The sequence below is a fragment of the Lepidochelys kempii genome, chromosome 4 (assembly GCF_965140265.1).
Source record: "Lepidochelys kempii isolate rLepKem1 chromosome 4, rLepKem1.hap2, whole genome shotgun sequence".
Taxonomy (NCBI): domain Eukaryota; kingdom Metazoa; phylum Chordata; order Testudines; family Cheloniidae; genus Lepidochelys; species Lepidochelys kempii.
Window position 1 is genome coordinate 54,591,211 of NC_133259.1, and position 21,078 is coordinate 54,612,288.

Sequence of the window (21,078 nt, forward strand, 5' to 3'; positions counted from 1 at the left end):
ACACACTATGGTGCTAATAAACGATGGTCACATGAACACCACCCTATACAGGAAACCTACCGACCGCTATGCCTACCTACATGCCTCCAGCTTTCATCCAGACCACACCACATGATCCATTATCTACAGCCAAGCTCTACAATACAACCGCATTTGCTCCAACCCCTCAGACAGAGACAAACACCTACAAAATCTCTATCAAGCGTTCTTACAACTACAATACCCACCTGCTGAAGCGAAGAAACAGATTGACAGAGCCAGAAGAGTACCCAGAAGTTACCTACTACAGGACAGACTCAACAAAGAAAATAGCAGAACGCCACTAGCCGTTACCTTCAGCCCCCAACTAAAACCTCTCCAACGCATCATCAAGGATCTACAACCTATCCTGAAGGACGACCCAACACTCTCACAGATCTTGGGAGACAGGCCCGTCCTTGCTTACAGACAGCTCCCCAACCGGAAGCAAATACTCACCAGCAACCACACACCACACAACAAAAACGCTAACCCAGGAACCTATCCTTGCAATAAAGCCCGTTGCCAACTGTGTCCACATATCTATTCAGGGGACACCATCATAGGGCCTAATCAGATCAGCCACACTATCAGAGGCTCGTTCACCTGCACATCTACCAACGTCATACATGCCATCATGTGCCAGCAATGCCCCTCTGCCATGTACATTGGTCAAACTGGACAGTCTCTACGTAAAAGAATAAATGGACACAAATCAGACGTCAAGAATAACATTTAAAAACCAGTCGGAGAACACTTCAATCTCTTTGGTCACTCGATTACAGACCTAAAAGTGGCAATTCTTCAACAAAAAACCTTCAAAAACAGACTCCAACGAGAGATTGCTGAATTGGAATTAATTTGCAAACTGGATACAATTAACTTAGGCTTGAATAAAGACTGGGAGTGGATGTGTCATTACACAAAGTAAAACTATTTCCCCGTGTTTATTCCCCTCCCACACTGTTCCTCACACGTTCTTGTCAACTGCTGGAAATGGCCACCTTGATCATCACTACAAAAGGTTTCCCCCCCCCCCCCCCCCCCCAGCTCTCCTGCTGGTAATAGCTCACCTTACCTGATCTCTCATTACAGTGTGTATGGTAACACCCATTGTTTCGTGTTCTCTGTGTATATAAATCTCCCCACTGTATTTTCCACTGCATGCATCCGATGAAGTGATGCAGTGGAGCTGTAGCTCACCATAGCTTATGCTCAAATAAATTTGTTAGTCTCTAAGGTGTCACAAGTACTCCTTTTCGCAAAAACAAAGAGTAGGACTAAGTGGTCAATTTTCAACTTTTCACAAGGTTAACAGGAGGCATCCTATGGATCTGTACTAGAACTACTGCTGTTAAATACATATAAACAGTGTGGAAGAAAAAATTGCAGATATCAATATGTTTTAGGTTAGTCAAGACTTAAAAAGACTGTGAGGAACTTTAGAGGTTCTTAACGGATACTGTGGCAGATTAAGTCCAGATTTGTAAGTCACAATTCGGACTACTCATATGCACTGATGGGTACAAACAAACCATTCAATGGAAAAACAACTGAGCCTCATCTGACAGTAAAATAAAAGCCATTTGCTCAAAGCAAAGCAGTGGTGAAAAATGTAAACACCATATTAGGATGTATAGAAAATAATACCAGAATACAGGAGATGGACCACTTCTCAGTAACAATAGGCAGTTCCCTATGTATACCCGAAGTGCATGCTCATAGTTATTTCTCTGCATGTGTACGTGTACAGTGCAGCTTAACTAAAGCTTTTCACAAATGCAGCCCTTCAGGACTAGTCCTGCACTCTTCCCGACCCCACCCCCTCCACACATATGCCAAAATCTGAAAAAATATCCTTTAACACATACTATAGCTTCCAGGTTATAGTTACATTTCATAACATCTTCGGAAAGATCACTTGAGAAGATTTAACATTCCGTCACAAAAAGGTTATATTAGAGAAGGAAGCCAAACATTGCAATATGCATATTTCCTGTACAGGTCTTAAGTGATCTTCTTTCATAATATTTGTGCGTTACCATCCAGTGTCAAATAATACCCCACACAGTGGTACAAAGTAAGAAACACAAAACATTAAGGCTTGCACATTCCTTTAAATTCATAGTATTTTGTTTTTAAAAGGTTAATGTACATATACACACAGTTCAAAGAAGCTTTCTGATATTTTTAGAAAAATCAATATCTTTCTTCTGACTTTACCATGTTGTTAGGGTTCACCTTTTTTGTTTGTTTTTAATAAAAAAAATCACTGGAATTTTCCAGTATTTATTTGCCAGTGTGACAACTCTCATGCAGTTCATTTTAAAATATCAGTTAAAACTATTCGTTTATTTATTTGTACATAGCCTTTCAGGAAAGAAATCAAAGAGAAAATAACTATTTGTATATCTTTCATTTTACAATTTGGTTTTTATCTTTTACACATCCTTAAATAAACAAAATTTAAAAATCAGTTTTAGTATTTTCCCCAATTATCTTGGTCCTGGAATACATTTATTAGCTTTTTCATTGTATTTCAGTCTTTTGTATTTACAAGTCCTCTGCCTTGAATATATAGCAGCATCTTATTTTGGAAGCACCAAATCCAGTATATACAAAGCCAGGAGGAACATACAAAAATAGAAGTCAATTTTACTAAAATTAAGGAGTTATTTAGACTACAGTTTTTTTAATTCACTGTCAAAATAAAAAACAAAACAAAAAAAATCACTTCTACAATTTCCTCTTGTGAAGTAGTAAAGGGTCAGTCTTCCATAACACAAATTGTCTGATGTGATTTATCTGCACAATACTATCCTGACTCTTGTGTAGTAAATTAAACTTTTCAAAATGTGTCATTAAGCTGCCCATAAAAGTCATCTCAAATTGTTTTTTCCAAAAAAATATGATAGGCTTACAAATCTAATTTTCAGCATCTTTTTTCAAATAAAGGACTATACTTGCTCTCTGCCAAACACCTTTTAATAATATTTTGCACTTCCATAGAATCTTCCATCTGAAGATCTCAAAGCTCTTTTATGAATTCGCAACTCCCTGTAATGTTGGTAAAATTATAATCCCCATTTTACAGAAACAGAGAGAGATTTAGGGCAGAGTTTTAAAGGTATTTAGGTGCAGATAATCATCTTGTATGATTTACAAAAGTGCCTTGCTCTTTAAACAAAAAAATCAATGGGAGATAAGCCCCTAGGTGCTTTTGAAAATCTCATCAGGCACCTATTCTGCATCTTTAGCCATCTAAATACCTTTAATAGTCTGGCCCTTAGTGGTATTCCCAAGGCCATGATGAGAGTCTGGCATGCTGGCAGAGCTGGAATTTGAAAACAGATCTCTCTTTCAATTCTGTGTTTTCATTCCATGACCATCCTTCTCTAGTATTTCCCCTGTACCAAGAGATTTCCCAAAAATTATTAACGGTATAGCCACACAAATAGTGTGGCAAACATCTCAAATAAATATTAGATCTTGATGCGTCATTTTCACAATAGCCCCTTTTGTATTTACTTTCTGCCAGCATTCATGGGAGCAGAGTTTTCCTACACACAATGCATTTACACATGGACCTGAAATTAGTTTTCCAAATAAACTAAATGACTTGTGACGTAAGCAGCAGCTGTTTTAGAATTTTGTTTGTAGCATTGATGAAGGTATCAGTGCACAGAGGGAAATGATAGAAGAAGAAAGGGGAATTAGTGAGAAAGCTAAATGGAAGGAGGGAACAAGAGCAGAGAGAGAGTTGAGAGGATGGCCCACTCTCAAGATTTGTGTGGCCTCTTTCACAGGGAGATGAACGGAGGTACATATGAGGATGAGTTGACACTGTCGACCCTCCCAACTGCCCCAATAGATATGAACTGGGGGACCTACAGAGAAGGCTATTCTTTCTAATCAGCAACAGGTGCAGCATCTCCTGCAGCAGGAAGAGGAAAAAAAACTGCCATTCATGACTACCCTTACATCTAATATCTGCAGAAAAGGAACAGCTGCTGTCTCTTCTTGAAACCCTCAAGAACCATTTTGCTCTCCCAGCTTCTTAATGGCCTCACTGGATTCCCCCTTTTGCCACCCTCTGAACTCCAATACAGTATTTTAAATATATTTTATTATTGATCTTCGCATCCCAGACACTTGAACTCCATTTTTCTCTTTTGCATACCCCTTTGCATTTCCCTTATTTCTCTCTTAAAAAACTGTAAAGTTTATTCCTCCCTAAAATTTTTATGAGCTCTACTTTTGCTCCCAAATACCTTAAACAAGTTGCCATTCATCCACATATCAGAGTGGAGTCTAAGATGTTGGTTTTGACCTACAAAACCCTAAAGAGTTTGAGGCCATCTACTTGAGAGAATACCTCCCCCATATCATAATGCCACAGTTGCAACCAGCAGAGGCCCTCAATCTTGATTCCCCCCTCACTATAAAAGGCAGGAGACTACTGGCAGCAGGCTTCCCATAAAAGCTAGTTTCCTCTGAACTGCTCTGACCCTCAAACTCTGAAATAGCCCCAATTTGTTGGTTTTCCAGGTGCTCTTGCAAAGCCAATCTGTTTGAGCAGGCATTGTGGATGGCAGAGGTAGTGGAGTGCACTAGAGGTTTCATGCTGTACGGGTCATGTGTTTAGTGACCAAATGATGTGTGAAGTGAGGGAAGATGGAGAAGTGTTACTGCTTTTGATGGTTTTATGTTCTGTAACTTCTGAGTCATTGTGTTCTTAAATGTGCATCAAGGGCACCCAGCACTTTGGTGGTCATTCTTTGGTCTAGAGTTTCTTTAGACCAAAAGAAAAATACATAAATATTGGTAGATATTATAACTTTATAAATGCCAATTTATGCTCCTAATTGAATTCCTCATTTTACTAACACTGGATTTTTAAATTTACCTGGTTTTGCACCAAAAATCACAGTACAGCTGAAATTTAGAATCAATGAACAAAGCTCAATTAGTTACTCAAACTACCCTTAAGATTAAATTCACTTACCGGACCCTCCTTATTCAACAAAAGTATGTCCCCTCTAGTACATATGCGGATATAAAAATAGATCCTTATAAATTTTTTTTTTTTAAAAATCCTCCCTTTATCTTCATAATTTCATGACCAAGTTTTCCCAATTATTATGCTTCAAAATCTCCAGTTATCCCAGTGGCTTCTAGCTTAATGGTGTTAGCTATCTCCCCAAGCATTTTAACAAATACTTACTTGCACTTATCTAGACCTAATAATAATAAAAAAATAGCATTTATCTAATGAGTTTCTTATATGGTGCTTTTCCATCAGAAGAGCTCAAAGTGCTTCACAAAGAAGATAAGCACCTTTACCCGCATTTTTAAAGATGGAGAAACTGAGGCACTGAACAGTGAAGTGAGTTGCTCAAAGTTACCCATCTCTGCCACAGGCCTGTTGGAAATAGAACCTAGGTCTCCTGTGTCCCAGTCAAGTGCTCTGTCTTAGGCCACACTGTCTAATGCTTCCTTTAAAGACTCACAGTTCTTTTTCCTCTCAGTACTTGAATCCAGACAGACTCAATAATGCCTGCTATTTCAAACTAGGCATCTCTACTCACCACTTCATGTTTCTTACTAACATATTGCAACTATCCACCACCCTCTCCATTCTTTACCCTTATAAAATCTACTGAAGCCCTAACAAGTCTCTAACTCAGTAAGAAGGATCATGTAAGAAGATGAATCAGTGCTTGATGAGACAACAGTAGACTAGAAGGGATAATAGTCAACAATCACTACTACCATGCAAGCTGAATTTTGCTTCAGGTATTGAATACAACTTCACAGATCAGAGGTGATTTCAGTGACAGAGAAAAATACATTGTTTTTCCTACATTAAAAAATTCTCATAACCATTCAGCTGAGAAGCTCTAGAACCTCCGTGCTTTGGGGCAAAGGACTGAAATTTGGCAGGAAGCATTGCCCTGGCGTCAGTCATTTGCCTTTTGCTGTTCCCATGCAGCAAAAGAGCCAGAATCTGGCCATGTTGTAAACCACAAATAATTGCACATTCTCTGTAGAATTTGTCAGAGAGACTGTCTCTTCTGTGCATTCAATGCTCCCGCTTCTGGTCCCCTGGGAGTCTGGAGGAGAATGCACCCTGACTTGAATGCAGAAGGGACAAGAGCCAGACATGGTAGGGAGGAAGGTGAGGGAATAGATTGGGACAATGAGCTAGTGAGGGAAATCGGTATTAAGATGTGAAATCCGAGATGGGGGTGGAGACTAGGACTGGCTAGGCAAAGAGACAAGAAGCTAAGGGGTAAGGGGGGCAGGCAGAGATGATTGAGACAGGGACTGTCTGAAGGGGACAGGGCAGAAAGGGTCCAGCTCGGGGGAACAGAGGCAGAAATATGACCACTAGACCACACTCCCCTCCAGAACCTAGTGTGGAACCAAGACACCCAAGCTTCACCAATCCCGATATCAGAAAATGTGCGCGCAACCCACTGGCAAAGCATATGTCTCATCCCCCTCTAACCTGGTCCACACAAAGGATGACAACGTACTACCGCTATAAGTTGCTCAGTGAGCTCAAGTGGCAGAGGATTTAAAAGTTCCAACCTTGCTGATAACCCATGGGGGTGTCAATACGATGGTTCATGACTGAATTTCTGTTTCACCAGCTTGCTTTAAAACAAAAACAAAAAACCTAGGAAATTACACTTTAAAAACCCCTACATTAAAAGAACATTATTAAAGTTGCAAAGTATTCAAAAGTTAGAAAATGCCAGAATTAAGTTTGCTAAGAAAAACCAGGTCCTGGACACCTAAAAATTAGTTCTAGAGCTTCTCAGTTGATACTTTTGATCTTCGCCCTGGTCTACACTAGGGGGATGGTCGATGTAAGGTACGCAACTTCAGCTATGAGAACAGCATAGCTGAAGTCGACATACCTAGATCGACTTACCGTGGCATCTTCACAGCGGTGAGTCGACTGCCGCCACTCTGCTGTTGACTCCGCTTGTGCCTCTCACAGCGCTGGAGTTCTGGAGTCGATGGGAGAGCACTCGGGGATTGATTTATCGTGATCGACCCCAATATATCGATTGCTACCCACCAATCCAGTGGGTCGTGTAGACCTACCCTTAATCTCTCTTGTCCTGATTTTTAAAGCTATTCAGGCATTGCTTTACGCAGCAGCACAATGCCCAACTGATTTAAGAGCCTATGTCTCATCTTCAAAAGGGACTTAGGCACTTAGGAGTCTAAACCCATACACTATCTGTGGTATTTAGACTCATAAGTGCCTAAATCCCTTTGAAAAGTGAGACTTAGACTCCTGTAAACATCTGGGCCTCAATTCCCCCATCTGTGAAATGGGGATAATACCCTCCCCCTCCAAATCTCACTGGTGTGCAATGAAAACAAACATGAATATTTTGAAGTACTCAGATACTATAGCAATAAGTACAGCAGAAAAGCCAAAGAGGAAATTAATAATTCTGACTTCAGAGCAGGGTTTGAATAGTGTGCAGTAAATGAGGAGAGAAAAAAGTAATGAACAGCTATCCATTCAGTGAGCATTGTCCATCATGTGCACTAAATAAGGTAGGGATCCTGGGCAAAAAAACAGTACACGAGCATGTAATTAAAGACTGCATCATACTGCATACGCACAAGGGGATTTAATTAAAGTTGTCTGTTGCTTATTCTGGCATTTCCTAACTTTCTGAGCACTTGACTTTACAACCCTTGAAGGGTCTTTTAAATGTAGCTTTTTGTGTGTAATAATTATTTGTATTGCCTCAGGATCCTAAAGAGGACTTAGGGCCTCATAATACTAAGCACTGTACAAACAACCACCATAGAGACTGTCCCTGCCCCAGGGAACTCACTATCTAAGATTCAGACAATATACAACAGGTGAATAAATACACAAACTGGTCAGGGAAGGAGAAATAAATCATAATAGAGATGGATGTGATTATATTACTTTGTAGCAACAGTGGGCTCAGTAGCCACAGGAGTTTGTCAGGATGTTACACCAGTGGTTCTCAAACTTCTGTACTGGTGACGCCTTTCAAATAGCAATCCTCTGAGTGCGCCCCCCTTAGAAATTAAAAACACTTTTTTATATATTTAACATCATTTTAAATGCTGGATGCAAAGCGGGGTTTGGGGTGAAGGCTGATAGCTCGCAACCCCCCATGTAATAACCTCATGAACCACCGAGGGGTCCCAACCCCCCCACTTTGAGAACCCCAGTTTACATGATAAATTTAAATTTGCCTTTTTTCATATCCATGCTTTAAGTTTGAGAGTCTTCATAAACTGTAATAATATGAAAAGCTCTATTTCACCAGGCTGTACATTTTAGCACATGACTTTGATTACACAAAAGTTCTTTGTATAAATCAACAACAAATAAGATCAATTGTGAATAAAATAAAAACTCACCTCATTTCCACCAACAGCTTTGGTTAAAATCACAGCAGAAGACACAGGAGGCGGCATACAGCCTACTGTCTGCAAACTAAACACAAAAAAGGAAATGCAATATTCACTGCAAGACACTAGCACTAAACAACCATCAAAGCTGAACAAAAATGATTATTTATCACAAGCTCAACTGTCTAGTGGTTAGAGCACAGCACTAGGAAGCAAGACTTTTACGTGTTCTGTTATCATCCATGGCACTGTGATCATCCCTGCTCTGTGATCCTGAATAAATCAGTTAACCTCTTAGTGACTCTGTTTCCCCATCTGTACCACGGAGATTATAACGCTTACAATTCACAAAATTGAGTCTTGATTTATTTATGTGTGTAAAGTGCTTTGAAACACCACATCTATAATGGAAAATATGCAACATAAGACGTATGCATTTATTTTTCTATAGAAGATACCATGTTCTAAAAATATGGACCATTAAGAAGGTGGCAGAGGGAGAAGATGTAGGTTCATTATTTTAGGTTCACATTGTCCTCTTCTACTTTTAGTTAAAACATATTTTAAAAACACCACTAAAATTTTTATTTATTGTATGTTTAGAGAAGTTGTCAAGTGTTTCATCTTCATATGTATTTTCACTCTCTCTTAAAACTCTCAGAAGACTGAAGATAAACATTTTCTTCCTTACTGGTTTTTTCTACATCTATTAGTCAAACATCAATTGCTTTTCCCCCTAATTTTTAGGGACGCAGAAACTAAAATAGCTGTGATGCTCACATCCTCGTTTGTGCATCAATGATGCTTTAGTAATGTGTATAGTATATTGTGAATGCTACTGCAGAGTGAGCACAAGAGAAAAATAGGAGGTAAACTTTTTGTTTGTTTTAAGTACATCCCACAAAAATAGTAAAATGTACAAAAATTAATCACTGATTATTTTAATTATATATTTAATATGAGAACATGCCACAGCAGATTACTATAAATTTAGGAGGTTAAGTTTTAGGCCTAAATACTTGACAGTGTGTCTTTTGAAAGTAAGGGATCTTGAGTTCACGTACCAGGACAATGGTAGCTACTATGGCTTAAATAAGTTTTATATTACATATGCAATATTGCAGGCATTACATCAGTAAGATCACAATACCCTAATCTTGCAGGGCATCTTCTATTCACAGTCGCTAAGCTTACACAAGTAGTGCCTCTGGTTTTACAAGATATGCAACAAGAGTTCAGACTCCGCCCATTAGGACTTGAGGCTGGTAAGGGCAACAAAACCAGCTAAGGCTCTTAACTGATAATGGGCCCAACTTAAACTTTCCAGTATTTGTGTTTCTGACCCACTGTTCTGGTTCAAGGCCATCTCTAGACATTAACTACTATGAATTTTAAAGTGTTAGCTCACACTCAGAGATGTAGTATCAATACACCTTTGGTGTTAATATCACTTTATAAGCCAGCACAGAAAGAAACTATATTACAGAATAGATTTGCTGTTAGTGAATGCTTAGAAACATGAGAAAAAATATAAATGAGAAGGAATGGATAAAGGATGATCAATTCAGTCACAGTTACCATTGTTAGAGAAGGAAACGGCAGATGATGGAAAGGAGCGTTATATGGATCCAGTCATGCCAGGTTTGGAGTACCTCCTTTGAGGTGGTGAGTGCCCTCAACGCCTAATAATGCCAGTTGGAGTTAAAAGCATTTGGTGTTTTTGCGGGATCAGCTCTAAATTTTTATTTATTTATTTTTAAGAGGCAATATATATATATATATATATATAAACAGTCTGGCAAGTTGATGGTGGCTCTCTAAAAGCATTTATAAGCATCACAAAAAGCATATTTGTTCATTAGATCCCTGTGTAAAAATGGCCGTAAATGCAAATTTGAGAGAAAAACAGCGTTTAGGAAGTTGCATGTATATACCCCTGTGTATTAAGATAAGAATGCATCCCTTAAGGACTAGATCGGCATGAAAAATGTCATCAAAAGGAAGAGGGGAATGGGGATGGTAATGCAGAGAGTGGGAAGAGAGGAATCAAAACTCCTTGCACTTTGCAGTCTAGCAAATGAGACTGTTCTGTGTTAGGACTGAATTTTGACAGGCTATGATGATGAGAAAGCCTGTCACCGGTCTTGCTGGTGCAAAACCTTTGCACTCATATTCACTGTAACTGTTTTTATGCTTCACCAAGTCTAAATTAATTCTGATACACTGGCATGCTTCTACTCCAACTGATCTATTGACACCATTATGAGGAACAGCGCTAACATTTCCTAAATGATGTTTTTGTTGTCTCAAATTCAACGTCACTTGTAATGTGTGCACCACTTTATACTTAGAAAAACAGAACAGTCTGGAGAAATACTGAAACAAACAGCAAAAACAGCTCTATTTTAAGGACATACACACATGTGCAGCTTTACAACTAAGATATTTACACGGAGGATTGTTCTGAAGCAACACCAAACTATTGGAACAATGGGGTTTCTTTCCAGTGGATGGAACAGCACTGCTCTCTATTTACAACTGGGATATTTCTAACACAATAGTTTATTTTTATATTTTATTTACACAGCAAAGCCTGGTGATTCTTGCTATATAAGTTTGATTTTGATGCTTCTCTATTTTAGGATTTTTTGTACTGTTTATTATCATATCATTTATGGTGTCACTTTGTATCTATAAACATTTGTTTGAAGATTAGACAAATTCATTTAAGACCATGCCTTTTATTCTCATGATAAACAGCCACTACTTAATTCATCATTTCAAAGAATAAGAGATTTGTTCCAACATAAAAACTCTAATTTTTTTTCCACCACTTGGCGGAAGAACCAATATTGAACAATCATCTGGATGTGTACAGTGTGATGCTAAATACACACAATACTTGTAACACATATGTCACATATTGTGCTTTTTTAAAAGTATTCATAGATTTAAGCCTCTCTTCAGCAATCACTTTTTTCCATACGTCTTGAAATCAAGCATAGCAGCTTCGACAGACTGCATGTCAAAGAGAAAGCTGATCTGTTGCAAGCTCCCTACAAATGAAATTAGCTGACAAGTCTTTCTAAACATGAGACCATAATTCTGAAAGGATAATCTTATGTGTACTTCTTCAATAGCAAGTGTCAAAGCATGAAACTACACAGTGAAATCTCTTCACTATATAACTGTTAAACACATATTACTGGTACAGCAGCCCTTAATAAGTAGCCATAATATATTTCACTCTAATATGTTTAAACATACCCTTTTAAAAGCCATTCATTTATAGGTGTGACTGATAACACTTGAAGAAAAAGCCATATTGCTGTTGGGAAGAACACAAGTGTAAAGATCTGGACAAAAAGATGTAGTTTCACATGCATCAAAGCACTTGTCAGCTCCTGCAAAACAAGAAGAGAGGAAGCTGCAGTCATAACAGCAAAGGTAAGTTCACATTTGGGCTGTTTGAAATAGGGTCACCTTTACATTAAGACAAAAATGCACGCATTCTAAGTCTTTTAGAAGTCTATTCTCCCCTTCAAAACCATTAACACCAAGGCTCACAAAAGGGTCTTTTGTCAAAATATTTCTCACTGTTGCTAACACCAGCTCAGCTCCCATTATGGTAGGTTAGTGCAGAAAAATCTCTGGCTCTGTCACCCTTCCAAGAACTGTGTCAGCTGACAGCCCGTCAACACTAAGGCTCCCACTGTTAATACTGGTTTGAGCACTGGCCTGCTAAACCCAGGGTTGTGAGTTCAATCCTTGAGGGGGCCATTTAGGGATCTGAAGCAGAAATTGGGGATTGGTCCTGCTTTGAGCAGCGGGTTGGACTAGATGACCTCCTGAGGTCCCTTCCAACCCCGATATTCTATGATTCTATGAATACCACAAGGGAGATGAACTAATGTAATCAATATGGAGACAATTTTAAAAGTTTCTCTAGTCTAAACAGAGCCAACAAGAGTGTAAGTCTCTTGCATGCCAACAGAAAAGGGCCTTTACACTGCAGAAAGACTCACAGGTATGTTTTCGCTAGTGAAAAGTTAAAACTCACACAGCAAATTAATTCAGCGTCAGTTTTTATTTGTTCAGCATCCCAGAAATGCTTAAAAACTGACATACACCAGAACCATCGACGGCAAATTCGTACCAAGTAATATTAAGGTTTGGAAGAACTACACAGAAAGAACGCTGAGGCTATGACAAACTAACAAAAGCAAGAAAATTCAGAGAAATGAGGAGCAAAATTCAGCTGGGTGCAGGAAAAATAAATAAGACTTTGTTGTTACACAGCACCTTTCATCAGAGACCCTCAAAGCACTTCACAAGGGTGATTGAAGATTATTACATATTTCCCTCTTAACTATGTGTCTCTTCGCATTGGTACTCTTGTTGTGCAACAATTCTCTTAGTAGTTTTGTATATACATTTCCTTTCAAACAAAAGAAAAATTCTTGTTGTCAGATCAACTCTTTCTGAATGTAATAAATCTGAATGGAAATGGATCACCCTAACCTATTTAGCTGTCTCCCTCAGAAAAACACTGGAGTCCTTTTCAGTCACTTTACTTAACTGATATCTAATGTAACTCTTATGAGAAAGCTAATTTGTTAGGTTTCTCCAGCTATCTTTAATTAGGTTAGATATGTCAGATTCTACATTTTAAAAAATGTAGAAAGTCTAGTTCATTGCACATACATAGTAGTCACTTTTTAAAACGTAAATTTGTATCAGCTGGCAGTGGATTCTTTTTCAAGCAGCTTAAAGAGTAAGGGCCTGTTGAAATTTTTAATTTTAAAATTTAGCCACCTTTAAGAAAAAGGCAATTTATAAATAAAAAACAAACAAACAAGCTTTAAGACCCACACTAAGGTCAAATACTGCATCTTTATCCACCACTGAAGAAAATAAAAGTTTTAGAAATATAAGGGATTCAGCATCGGAACCTTGTCAGGTATTTTTGCCTTCTCTTAACAAACTAAAAGTGTTTCCCTCAAACTTGATTAAAAAAAAACCCACAACATATTTGATCTAAAAATCTGCCCCTTTTTTCTATTTGCAAGGTGTTCTCAGGAAGTCACGTAGCCCTGAAAACAGGGATTTATAATATACACTGACAATATCATCACAAAAGAAACAATATATTAATTTTTTGTTTAAACACATAAGACCTCTAAGAAGTGAAAATATTTTTAAAGAATGGAAAATCGTCAGTAAGAAAAAGGGCCTCTTTATCCATGTGAGACTGATCACAATGCAATACAATCTGTGAAGAAGCATTAGAATAGCATCTTCTTAACCAGCATTGCATATCAACTACTGCACTACAGATAGTCTCATCACAGTACGACGTCATCTTTTCTTCAACAAGGAGAACAAAGATGAATAGAGGGTTCATCACCAGCAAAGGAAAGAATTTTTTTAAAGACCAGATGAGGTGAAAGAATACAGAAAGTGATTAAAGTATAGCTATTTTAAAAGCAAGGGTTTTTAAAAAAAACAAAACACAAAACTATTACATATGCTAAAATCCCAAATAATTAGAATAGGAGAATTATCTGGCCATTTGTACATTCCGTCTTATTTCTTGCCAGGTCCGAAAAGTTCTGTCCCACCACAAATCATTCACTAGGCCAGTCCAAGACCCCTTGTACAGTGTATGGGTGGCAATGTCACACTCACCCCATAATCAGTCTGGGTGAGTGTGACATTGCCACCCATTGCTGGATTTTAGAACTGTACAGTATTATACAGTTTTCAATAGTATCATCTTATATCTTTTGGGAAATGCCCTATAAGGAACCCAAGATAGGTTTCATGAAAATTGCTGTAGAAGCGCATGTAGTGGTGCCACACTTATAGGATAGGCCTTTGTAGACTTGAACAGATGGGAGTGGAGGAAGAGATTTGCATTACAAGAAATATATTCCCCAAAATTATTGGTTTTTCAATGTCTTTGCTGGTCACCTTTAAGAGGAGACCCTTATAAAGGATACATTTTGAATCATATTGTCACAGTCCATATCATGGATACAAAGGAAAGGAGTGAATAAGGAGCCTTTACCCTGTTGTGCATCTCACAAAAAGGCCTGTCAGAATTTCAGTCGGTGCACTTGAGAAAATGCAGAGACTACTCTCTCAGGACACCTCAAAGGGGCAGGGGAAGCTGCCAAACCATAGCCCCACCCCTCCCTGCACAAGCCAACAGAGAAAGCTACACTATCTCCCCAACATATCAGGACATTCAGGGCATTTCTGTGCCACCCAAGCTCCCACAGGGGAGCACAGTTCCACTCCTCCCTCTAATCAGGACAGTGAGCACAATATGGCCTTTTGTGTGTCAGTACCTACACACAGTAAAACCTTTTTCAATGACTCGTCAGATTCCCCACTGTACAACTGTAGCCACTAACCAGATATTCAGGAATATGATTTCAAATTCTAGGTCTGTGGGGACTTAGTTAATAGAGCTCTTTCAAAGACCAAACCAGCCAATAAACTGAAAGCTGAATGGGCGTGATGGTATGGGCAAATATTCTGCTCATGTATCATGACTACAGAGTTATTACTACAAATATAAACTTCTCTCTACTTATGGTAATTCATGTTTTTGAAAATACAACCAAGATGCTTTTTGTATGTGCATAAACAGAGCTATACCAGTAAGCTGCCCACTGCTTTGTAAAGAACTTCTGAATCCACATCTACAATAGCATTGTTGAGCATGAGTTCTGTTTTCCTGATAACACTGAACCATGAAGGATAATATTAAAAAAAAAAAAAAAGCAAGCATATCTTAGTTTATGAATGAAAATAAAAATCTGGAAGTGTGAACATTTTGTCTATTAATGACATAAAATTTGTACAGTTTCTTATGATTTTACAGAATATACTGAATGCATGCTCCATTAAAATTAACAAATGTAAAAACAAAGTGATCCCAATACACGTACACACACACTCAAGAATTGATAAAAACCAAAAGAGAAAATAACTTGCACTGCAACTCAAAATACTGTAACATTAAAATATGGGAAGACAGGTCGATGCAAGGCAACTTACATCAGCCTAATTGAGTAAGACCTAAGAGTCTACATTAAAATTTCGCTCCCGCCGACATAACTGCCCCACTGTGGCAGCTTAATAACGCCACCTCTGCGAGCAGCATTGAGTTATGGTTGACGTAGCTAGGTCAACGTAGCATCACTGTAGACACTGCATTGTTTACATAACCTGTCACTGGCTTTCAGAAGCTGTCCCACAATGCTCCACACTAACAGTACAATCGGTACAAGGTCTCCTGATGAGGACGCTCACTGATGACACAAACGAGTATAGTGTGGACCCGCAAAAGTGATTTAATTACCATGGCGGCTGTATGCCATCATAACTTAGGTCAACATAATTTTGTAGTGTACATATGGCCTTATTCATGTTTATAAATTGCTTTGAGGTCCTTGGATGAAAAGATGCCATGTAAGTCCAAAGCTGGGCTTGAAAAGTTTAGTAGGCACTTAACTTGCCAAGCACTAAACCTACTAGACAAAGGTAGATACAAAAAATGATTTGCGTGGGGAGGGGTGCCTCACCAGCCAGATACAAAAGCCAAGCCCTTCTGCCACCCTCACTTGCTGGCATGTCTACCACAGTACTGTCCCTGGACAAGGTGTGGGGCTACATCTCTCATCAGCTTCTAGTTAGCAGCTGTTTTATTAATTTGAAGCATCAAGACTTGAAATTACTGAAAGGAAAAAGGACCTTTCCATTTCTTCCCTGCACTTCAGGAATTCCTGCCTGCTGAGAGAAGAGAACTCAACTACACCACCACTTCCCAGCCACTGTTTTTGGGTCCTCTTCCCCATGAATAACTCCAGAGCTAGCTTCTGTTAGTATTAATTGGTTTTCCAGGTGAAAGGATGAAACTGACATGATTCTTGACAGTTTCACTGATAACCACAGGCTTCTGAAATAGCAGCAATGAAACCAACCAGAGAGATTAATTTCACTGCTGCCATAACCCCGCAAAACCATGAGAATCAACAGTGGCGCTGGAACAATCTGACTATAGACTCAGGATGGCATTAATTCAGACTTGGCTCCCATTTGGAGGGTTATCTTCACAACCATAAGCTTAGAAACTTAAAACAAAATATGAAAGCTTAAATTCTGCAGAATTCAATAATATAGTTTGGCTCAATAGCCAAGAGAAACTTCCCACTTAACAAAGGTGAGCAGGTAAGTAGGTTTGTCAAACCCTGGTACAAAGTATTAGCCAAATTACTGATTTCATCATTGCTTTGCAGCTAGCTAAATTACTTACTTAAGCAGGTGAATTAGGAGCTATTTAAGTTATCCTCTTAAGTAACAGATCAAATCAGCCAACAAAGTGAAAAGGAACAGAGAGGCTGCACAGGCAGAGAAGTGCAATGGTTCTCTTTCAAGTAAGGTCACCTGAGATGCGCTGGCAGACAAATTTGACAGAAAACTGCTGCATCCCTTCACCCAGTCACCAAAGTTTTGCAGGCAACTAGGCAACATTTCTTAAGCTACTTGAGACTTTTTTCCCCCCACCAATTTTTCTTTTTTTAAAGTAAAATGGGAATAAGAATTGAAACAGGCTCAGGCACCCCTGAAGCACTACTGAGTGTGGCAGCAGAGTCAAAGCACAAATGCAGCAATATTCCTTTGAAGTTCAGCATTCCACCAAGCACAACTGAATATATGAGAATCTTCTAGTAAACTGTTCCCAAGCCATGGAGCTGCAGAGAAACTCTTCTGGGACCATTATTCCAGGCAATAAACTGCTGTAGCAACTGCTACCCCTTAGGCGTCCACCTCTGCAGCAGTTTGAAGCCACTGGATCATCATAAGCATGGATCCTGTAGCTACTTGCTCAGTCAGCCTCATTTGGGGATGATGCTAAGCCTTCGCTGTAGTTCATAGAGGCATGGAGGCTCCATTTACATCCTCTCAATCTCACTAGAGATTGACTGTGGGATTTCTGCAACAATAAAGTGTCTTGTGCAGACCCTCCACAGGTGAGTGAATTTCACTCAGTATGTCCTGCTCCTCTCTCCTTCTGGCGCTGTGTAATTTTTTTAAAAACACACAAACTAGTTATGTACACATGTAACTTTCACATGGTTCCATTAGTTATCTACCAACAAAAAAGAGTCAGTAATTTGATGTGCCTAACTACATTCAGGCCTGTTCAAGATCAGCCCAAACTTCTAAAATAAAATAAGAAAGAACCAAAGAGAACTTATTTACAGTACCTCAGTTTTTAATGAGAGTCCACTGTTAAAGAATATAGCTGAAACAGCAATATATGTTATGGTAATTTCTGGCTTCAGTGGTCCTAAAAAAAACAAAACCACAGAAACAAAGTGAACCACTTAAGGAAATAACACTATAAAAAGTTATAATATACCAAAGTAATTAAATATTTCAGAATGTAGAGAAATATTTGGAGTACTTTGATCATTAACTTTAAAGTCTGTTTAAAAGACTAAGTTTTGCTATTTAAGTGAATGTCATTCTTATTTTAAAACAAAAACAAACAAGACTAATTAACGGAGAGAGATAGCAATGAAAGGCATGATGCAATGAAAAGTATGCCTATGTATACAATACCTGTTGGTTACCCTGGGGCAGATTCTGCCTTGCCTTAATGCGGAAATATTAAGTGGTAAGTGGCAAATAAGGAGCCTTCTCCCACCTCTGGGCTGCACACATATGGGCCAGTCAGAATTGCAACATGTAGCAGCCAGCAGGTTGACAGGTTGGCTGGCTGCACAGTGGAATGCAAGCTATACCCCTACACAGGGCTCCCTGGGGCCGTGTAGTACACCTCCAGCTGTATATGATTTCTAAACACACTAAGGTCCCAATCCAGCAGTTAGATCTGCATGGGCAGACCCCGGCACCTCCAAGGAACCCCACTGAATCAAAAGCCTATGTTTGTACACTCTTTCAAAGGAATTAACATTTTTCACTCTTATAAAAATGACAAATACCCTTTTGGGGTAGGAACCATGCCTCATGTGGGAATGCTGAAAACAAAAACCCAGCCTCCATTTTTAAACATTACTAATGGAGTTCTGACCACGCTACTATCTTATTTTAAAATTATCTCTTTCCTTTTTATTTCATACTTTTAGTAGTACTAATCTGACATGACTAAAATTGCAGTAGCAAGCAGGCAGGCCTTTACGCTCTACTCCAAAAGAGGAGATCCTGTCTCCTCTCGCATATGAAAGATACATTATTGACGGTCATGGAGAAACTGAATCCTCTACACAAGTCAATGATCTCAAAGTTCATAGAGAGCTTGATTCTACACTGAATCCACCCAACTTCTGCATTGCTGGAGACAAGCTATTTACAGAGAAATCCTGGATTTACATAGGCCTGACTCCAGGAGATACAAAAACAGTCTGTGTATTACATACAAAACACCTTACACTATACACAACTTTAAAAAAAGTCAGGAAAAAAATTGGGACTAGCAAGACTGAATTCCCCACATTTGAAACACATCCCTTATATAATACGATTTGCCATTGCTTAAAACTTGAGTGTGATTAAATGTTATTTGTCCAGTATTAGTGTCACTCATTTGGAAGGAGGTTCCTTAATTTTGGACTCATTTTAGGTCATTTTAAAGTGTCTCCTCTCTCTTGTGATCAGGGATTCTTTTGGTGTACATTTCAATGAGACACTTACAAACCTCACTCCAAAAAACCACCCTTCTCTTCAAGTTGGACAGCTGCAGAAAAATCCACCCTTCCCGACTGAGCAAGGTTGGGCTGGTAGCTCGCACTGTACCGCCATTCAGTCCCGGCACACGGAAGTCGCGCCCGGGTCTCAGTGCAACGTGTCAGCGCGGGCCCTGGAGCCGCAAGGGAGCCCTGTGCAGGGGGCTCCGCGGCCCATAACCTGCGCACGGGGGTGGGGGGGGGGGCAGGGGATTTTGCCCAGTTGCTGGAAGCAACGGCCACGCTTGGCGGAGTAACGCTCCACTCCTGGGGCGGCAGGATGCTGTGCCCTGAAAGTAACCCCGGCGTTGGTCTGGTTCCCCCCAAAACTTGTGATCTACGGCAGGGGACGCTGCCCCCACCCGCTCGGGTTCAGCCCCTCGCTTGCCTGCCTGCGAACGAGCCGAGAGGGGGCTCGGCGAGGGGCGCCGCGTAGGGCACGGCCGGCACCTGTTCAATGCCCCCCACCTCTCTCTCGCTGGCTTGGCGAGCCCCTGGCGGCAGCCGGCGCGGCCCGGGATCGGACTTACCCCCTTTCACCCCAACGGCGGGCTCCAGCTTCGCCACGGCGATCACCAGCACGATCCCCAGAATGAACCATTCTTTCCGCGTCCGCTCCAGCAGCCCCATGCTGCGCCGCGCCGGCCGCCCCCCCCACGCGCGCCTTTGGCCCCTGCCCGGCGGCGCTGCTGCAAAGGGCGGGCTCGGAGCCGGGCTGCCGCGGCGGCGGGCAGGAGCCGGGAGTAGTATCCAGCGACAGGGAAAGTCTCACTGAGCGCCGCCATCATTACCACGCGCCTGCTAATAGACTCGCACCGGCTCCCGCCGCAGCCCCGAGCTCCCCCCCCCCGCCCAGGCAAGGGAACGCCGGCCGGCCGGGCGCCGCGCGAGATCAGAGGGGGGTCGGGCTGCAGCGCCCGCTGCCTCCGCGGCGCGGAGTTACGCGGCTACCCCCGGCGCGGGCAGTTCCGCTAGCTCAGGCGGGCGCCGGCGGCTGCAGCCCGGCCAGCGCGCGAGGACCGCGGGGCAGCGCCAGGGAGCTGCTCCTGCCGCCCGGGGAGCCCCCTCCAGGTTCCGTGGGCGGCGGGGCTGGCGCCCGTGCGGGAGGCTTATGCGATTAGGGGGCTGCGCGCTTTTTTGATACATTACAATGGGTCCGTGACGCCCGGCGTTTGACGCGCGAGCCGGGGGGAGGGGTGACTCGGCTGTTCAGTTCTTGGGGTTGGAGGCTTTCCCCGGGGCCGGGCTGGGGGAGCGCGCGCTCCTCCTCCTCCTCCTCAATCGCAGCTGGGCCCGCAGTAAAGGGGCGCCTGGGGCAGGGACGGCCACGGCGCGAGGGAGAGTCGGAGCAACACGTGCGCCTTCCTCCCCAGCTACCTTTGCAAACCAATGGGCGCGTTTGCAGTGGGAGGCTGGTTGCTGGAATGACTCGCTTCTTCGTTCGTGGCAGGGGGTGTGGAAAACTCCCGTATGCAGCAGGGGAGACTAGGCTGTAATCAGCAACCGGTGCGTGTGCTGCACAATCTGGCAGGAAACAACTGTTGGCAAAGAAGGAAGTTTCAGGTTCTGGAAATTGTCTGATAAAATGTAAGAGTGAATTACCGTTAAAAGTAGGCCTCCATCCACTGGCCTTTCAGGATTCTTTTAACTACCAAGCAAGGAGAGCATGGACCCATCCCTTAGTTTGTAGCCACTAGTTGCCCAGAGGGCTACACCGGCCAAAATTCAAGCAAAAGTTCAGTGTTTGTCACCTCCAGGCTCTACCAGCACAGCAAGTTTTTCTTCACCCAGGAGACCACAATTAGTGGCCTTCCAGAAGTGGTCTAACGGATTCCTTCTTCTGATCAACAACTGATAAGCTCACTTACTGGGCCAA

General features: G+C 41.1%; 1 protein-coding gene across 3 annotated transcripts in view; it reads right to left on the reverse strand.

The window, feature by feature from the left end:
• SLC10A7 (solute carrier family 10 member 7) overlaps window positions 1–20,608 on the reverse strand; it is a 199,439-nt gene extending 178,831 nt beyond the window's left edge. The window contains exons 1-4 of one of the 3 annotated variants that reach the window (XM_073341293.1): window positions 19,733–20,608; window positions 17,721–17,803; window positions 11,707–11,843; window positions 8,449–8,524 (exon numbers count right to left, since the gene is read on the reverse strand). In XM_073341293.1, coding sequence (XP_073197394.1) covers window positions 8,449–8,524; window positions 11,707–11,843; window positions 17,721–17,803; window positions 19,733–19,832 — 396 coding nt within the window. In that variant the 5' untranslated portion in view covers window positions 19,833–20,608. The remainder of the gene's footprint in view (window positions 1–8,448; window positions 8,525–11,706; window positions 11,844–17,720; window positions 17,804–19,732) is intronic. The other 2 variants (XM_073341294.1, XM_073341295.1) reach the window with 2 other exon arrangements.
• Between the last annotated feature and the right edge of the window lie 470 nt (window positions 20,609–21,078).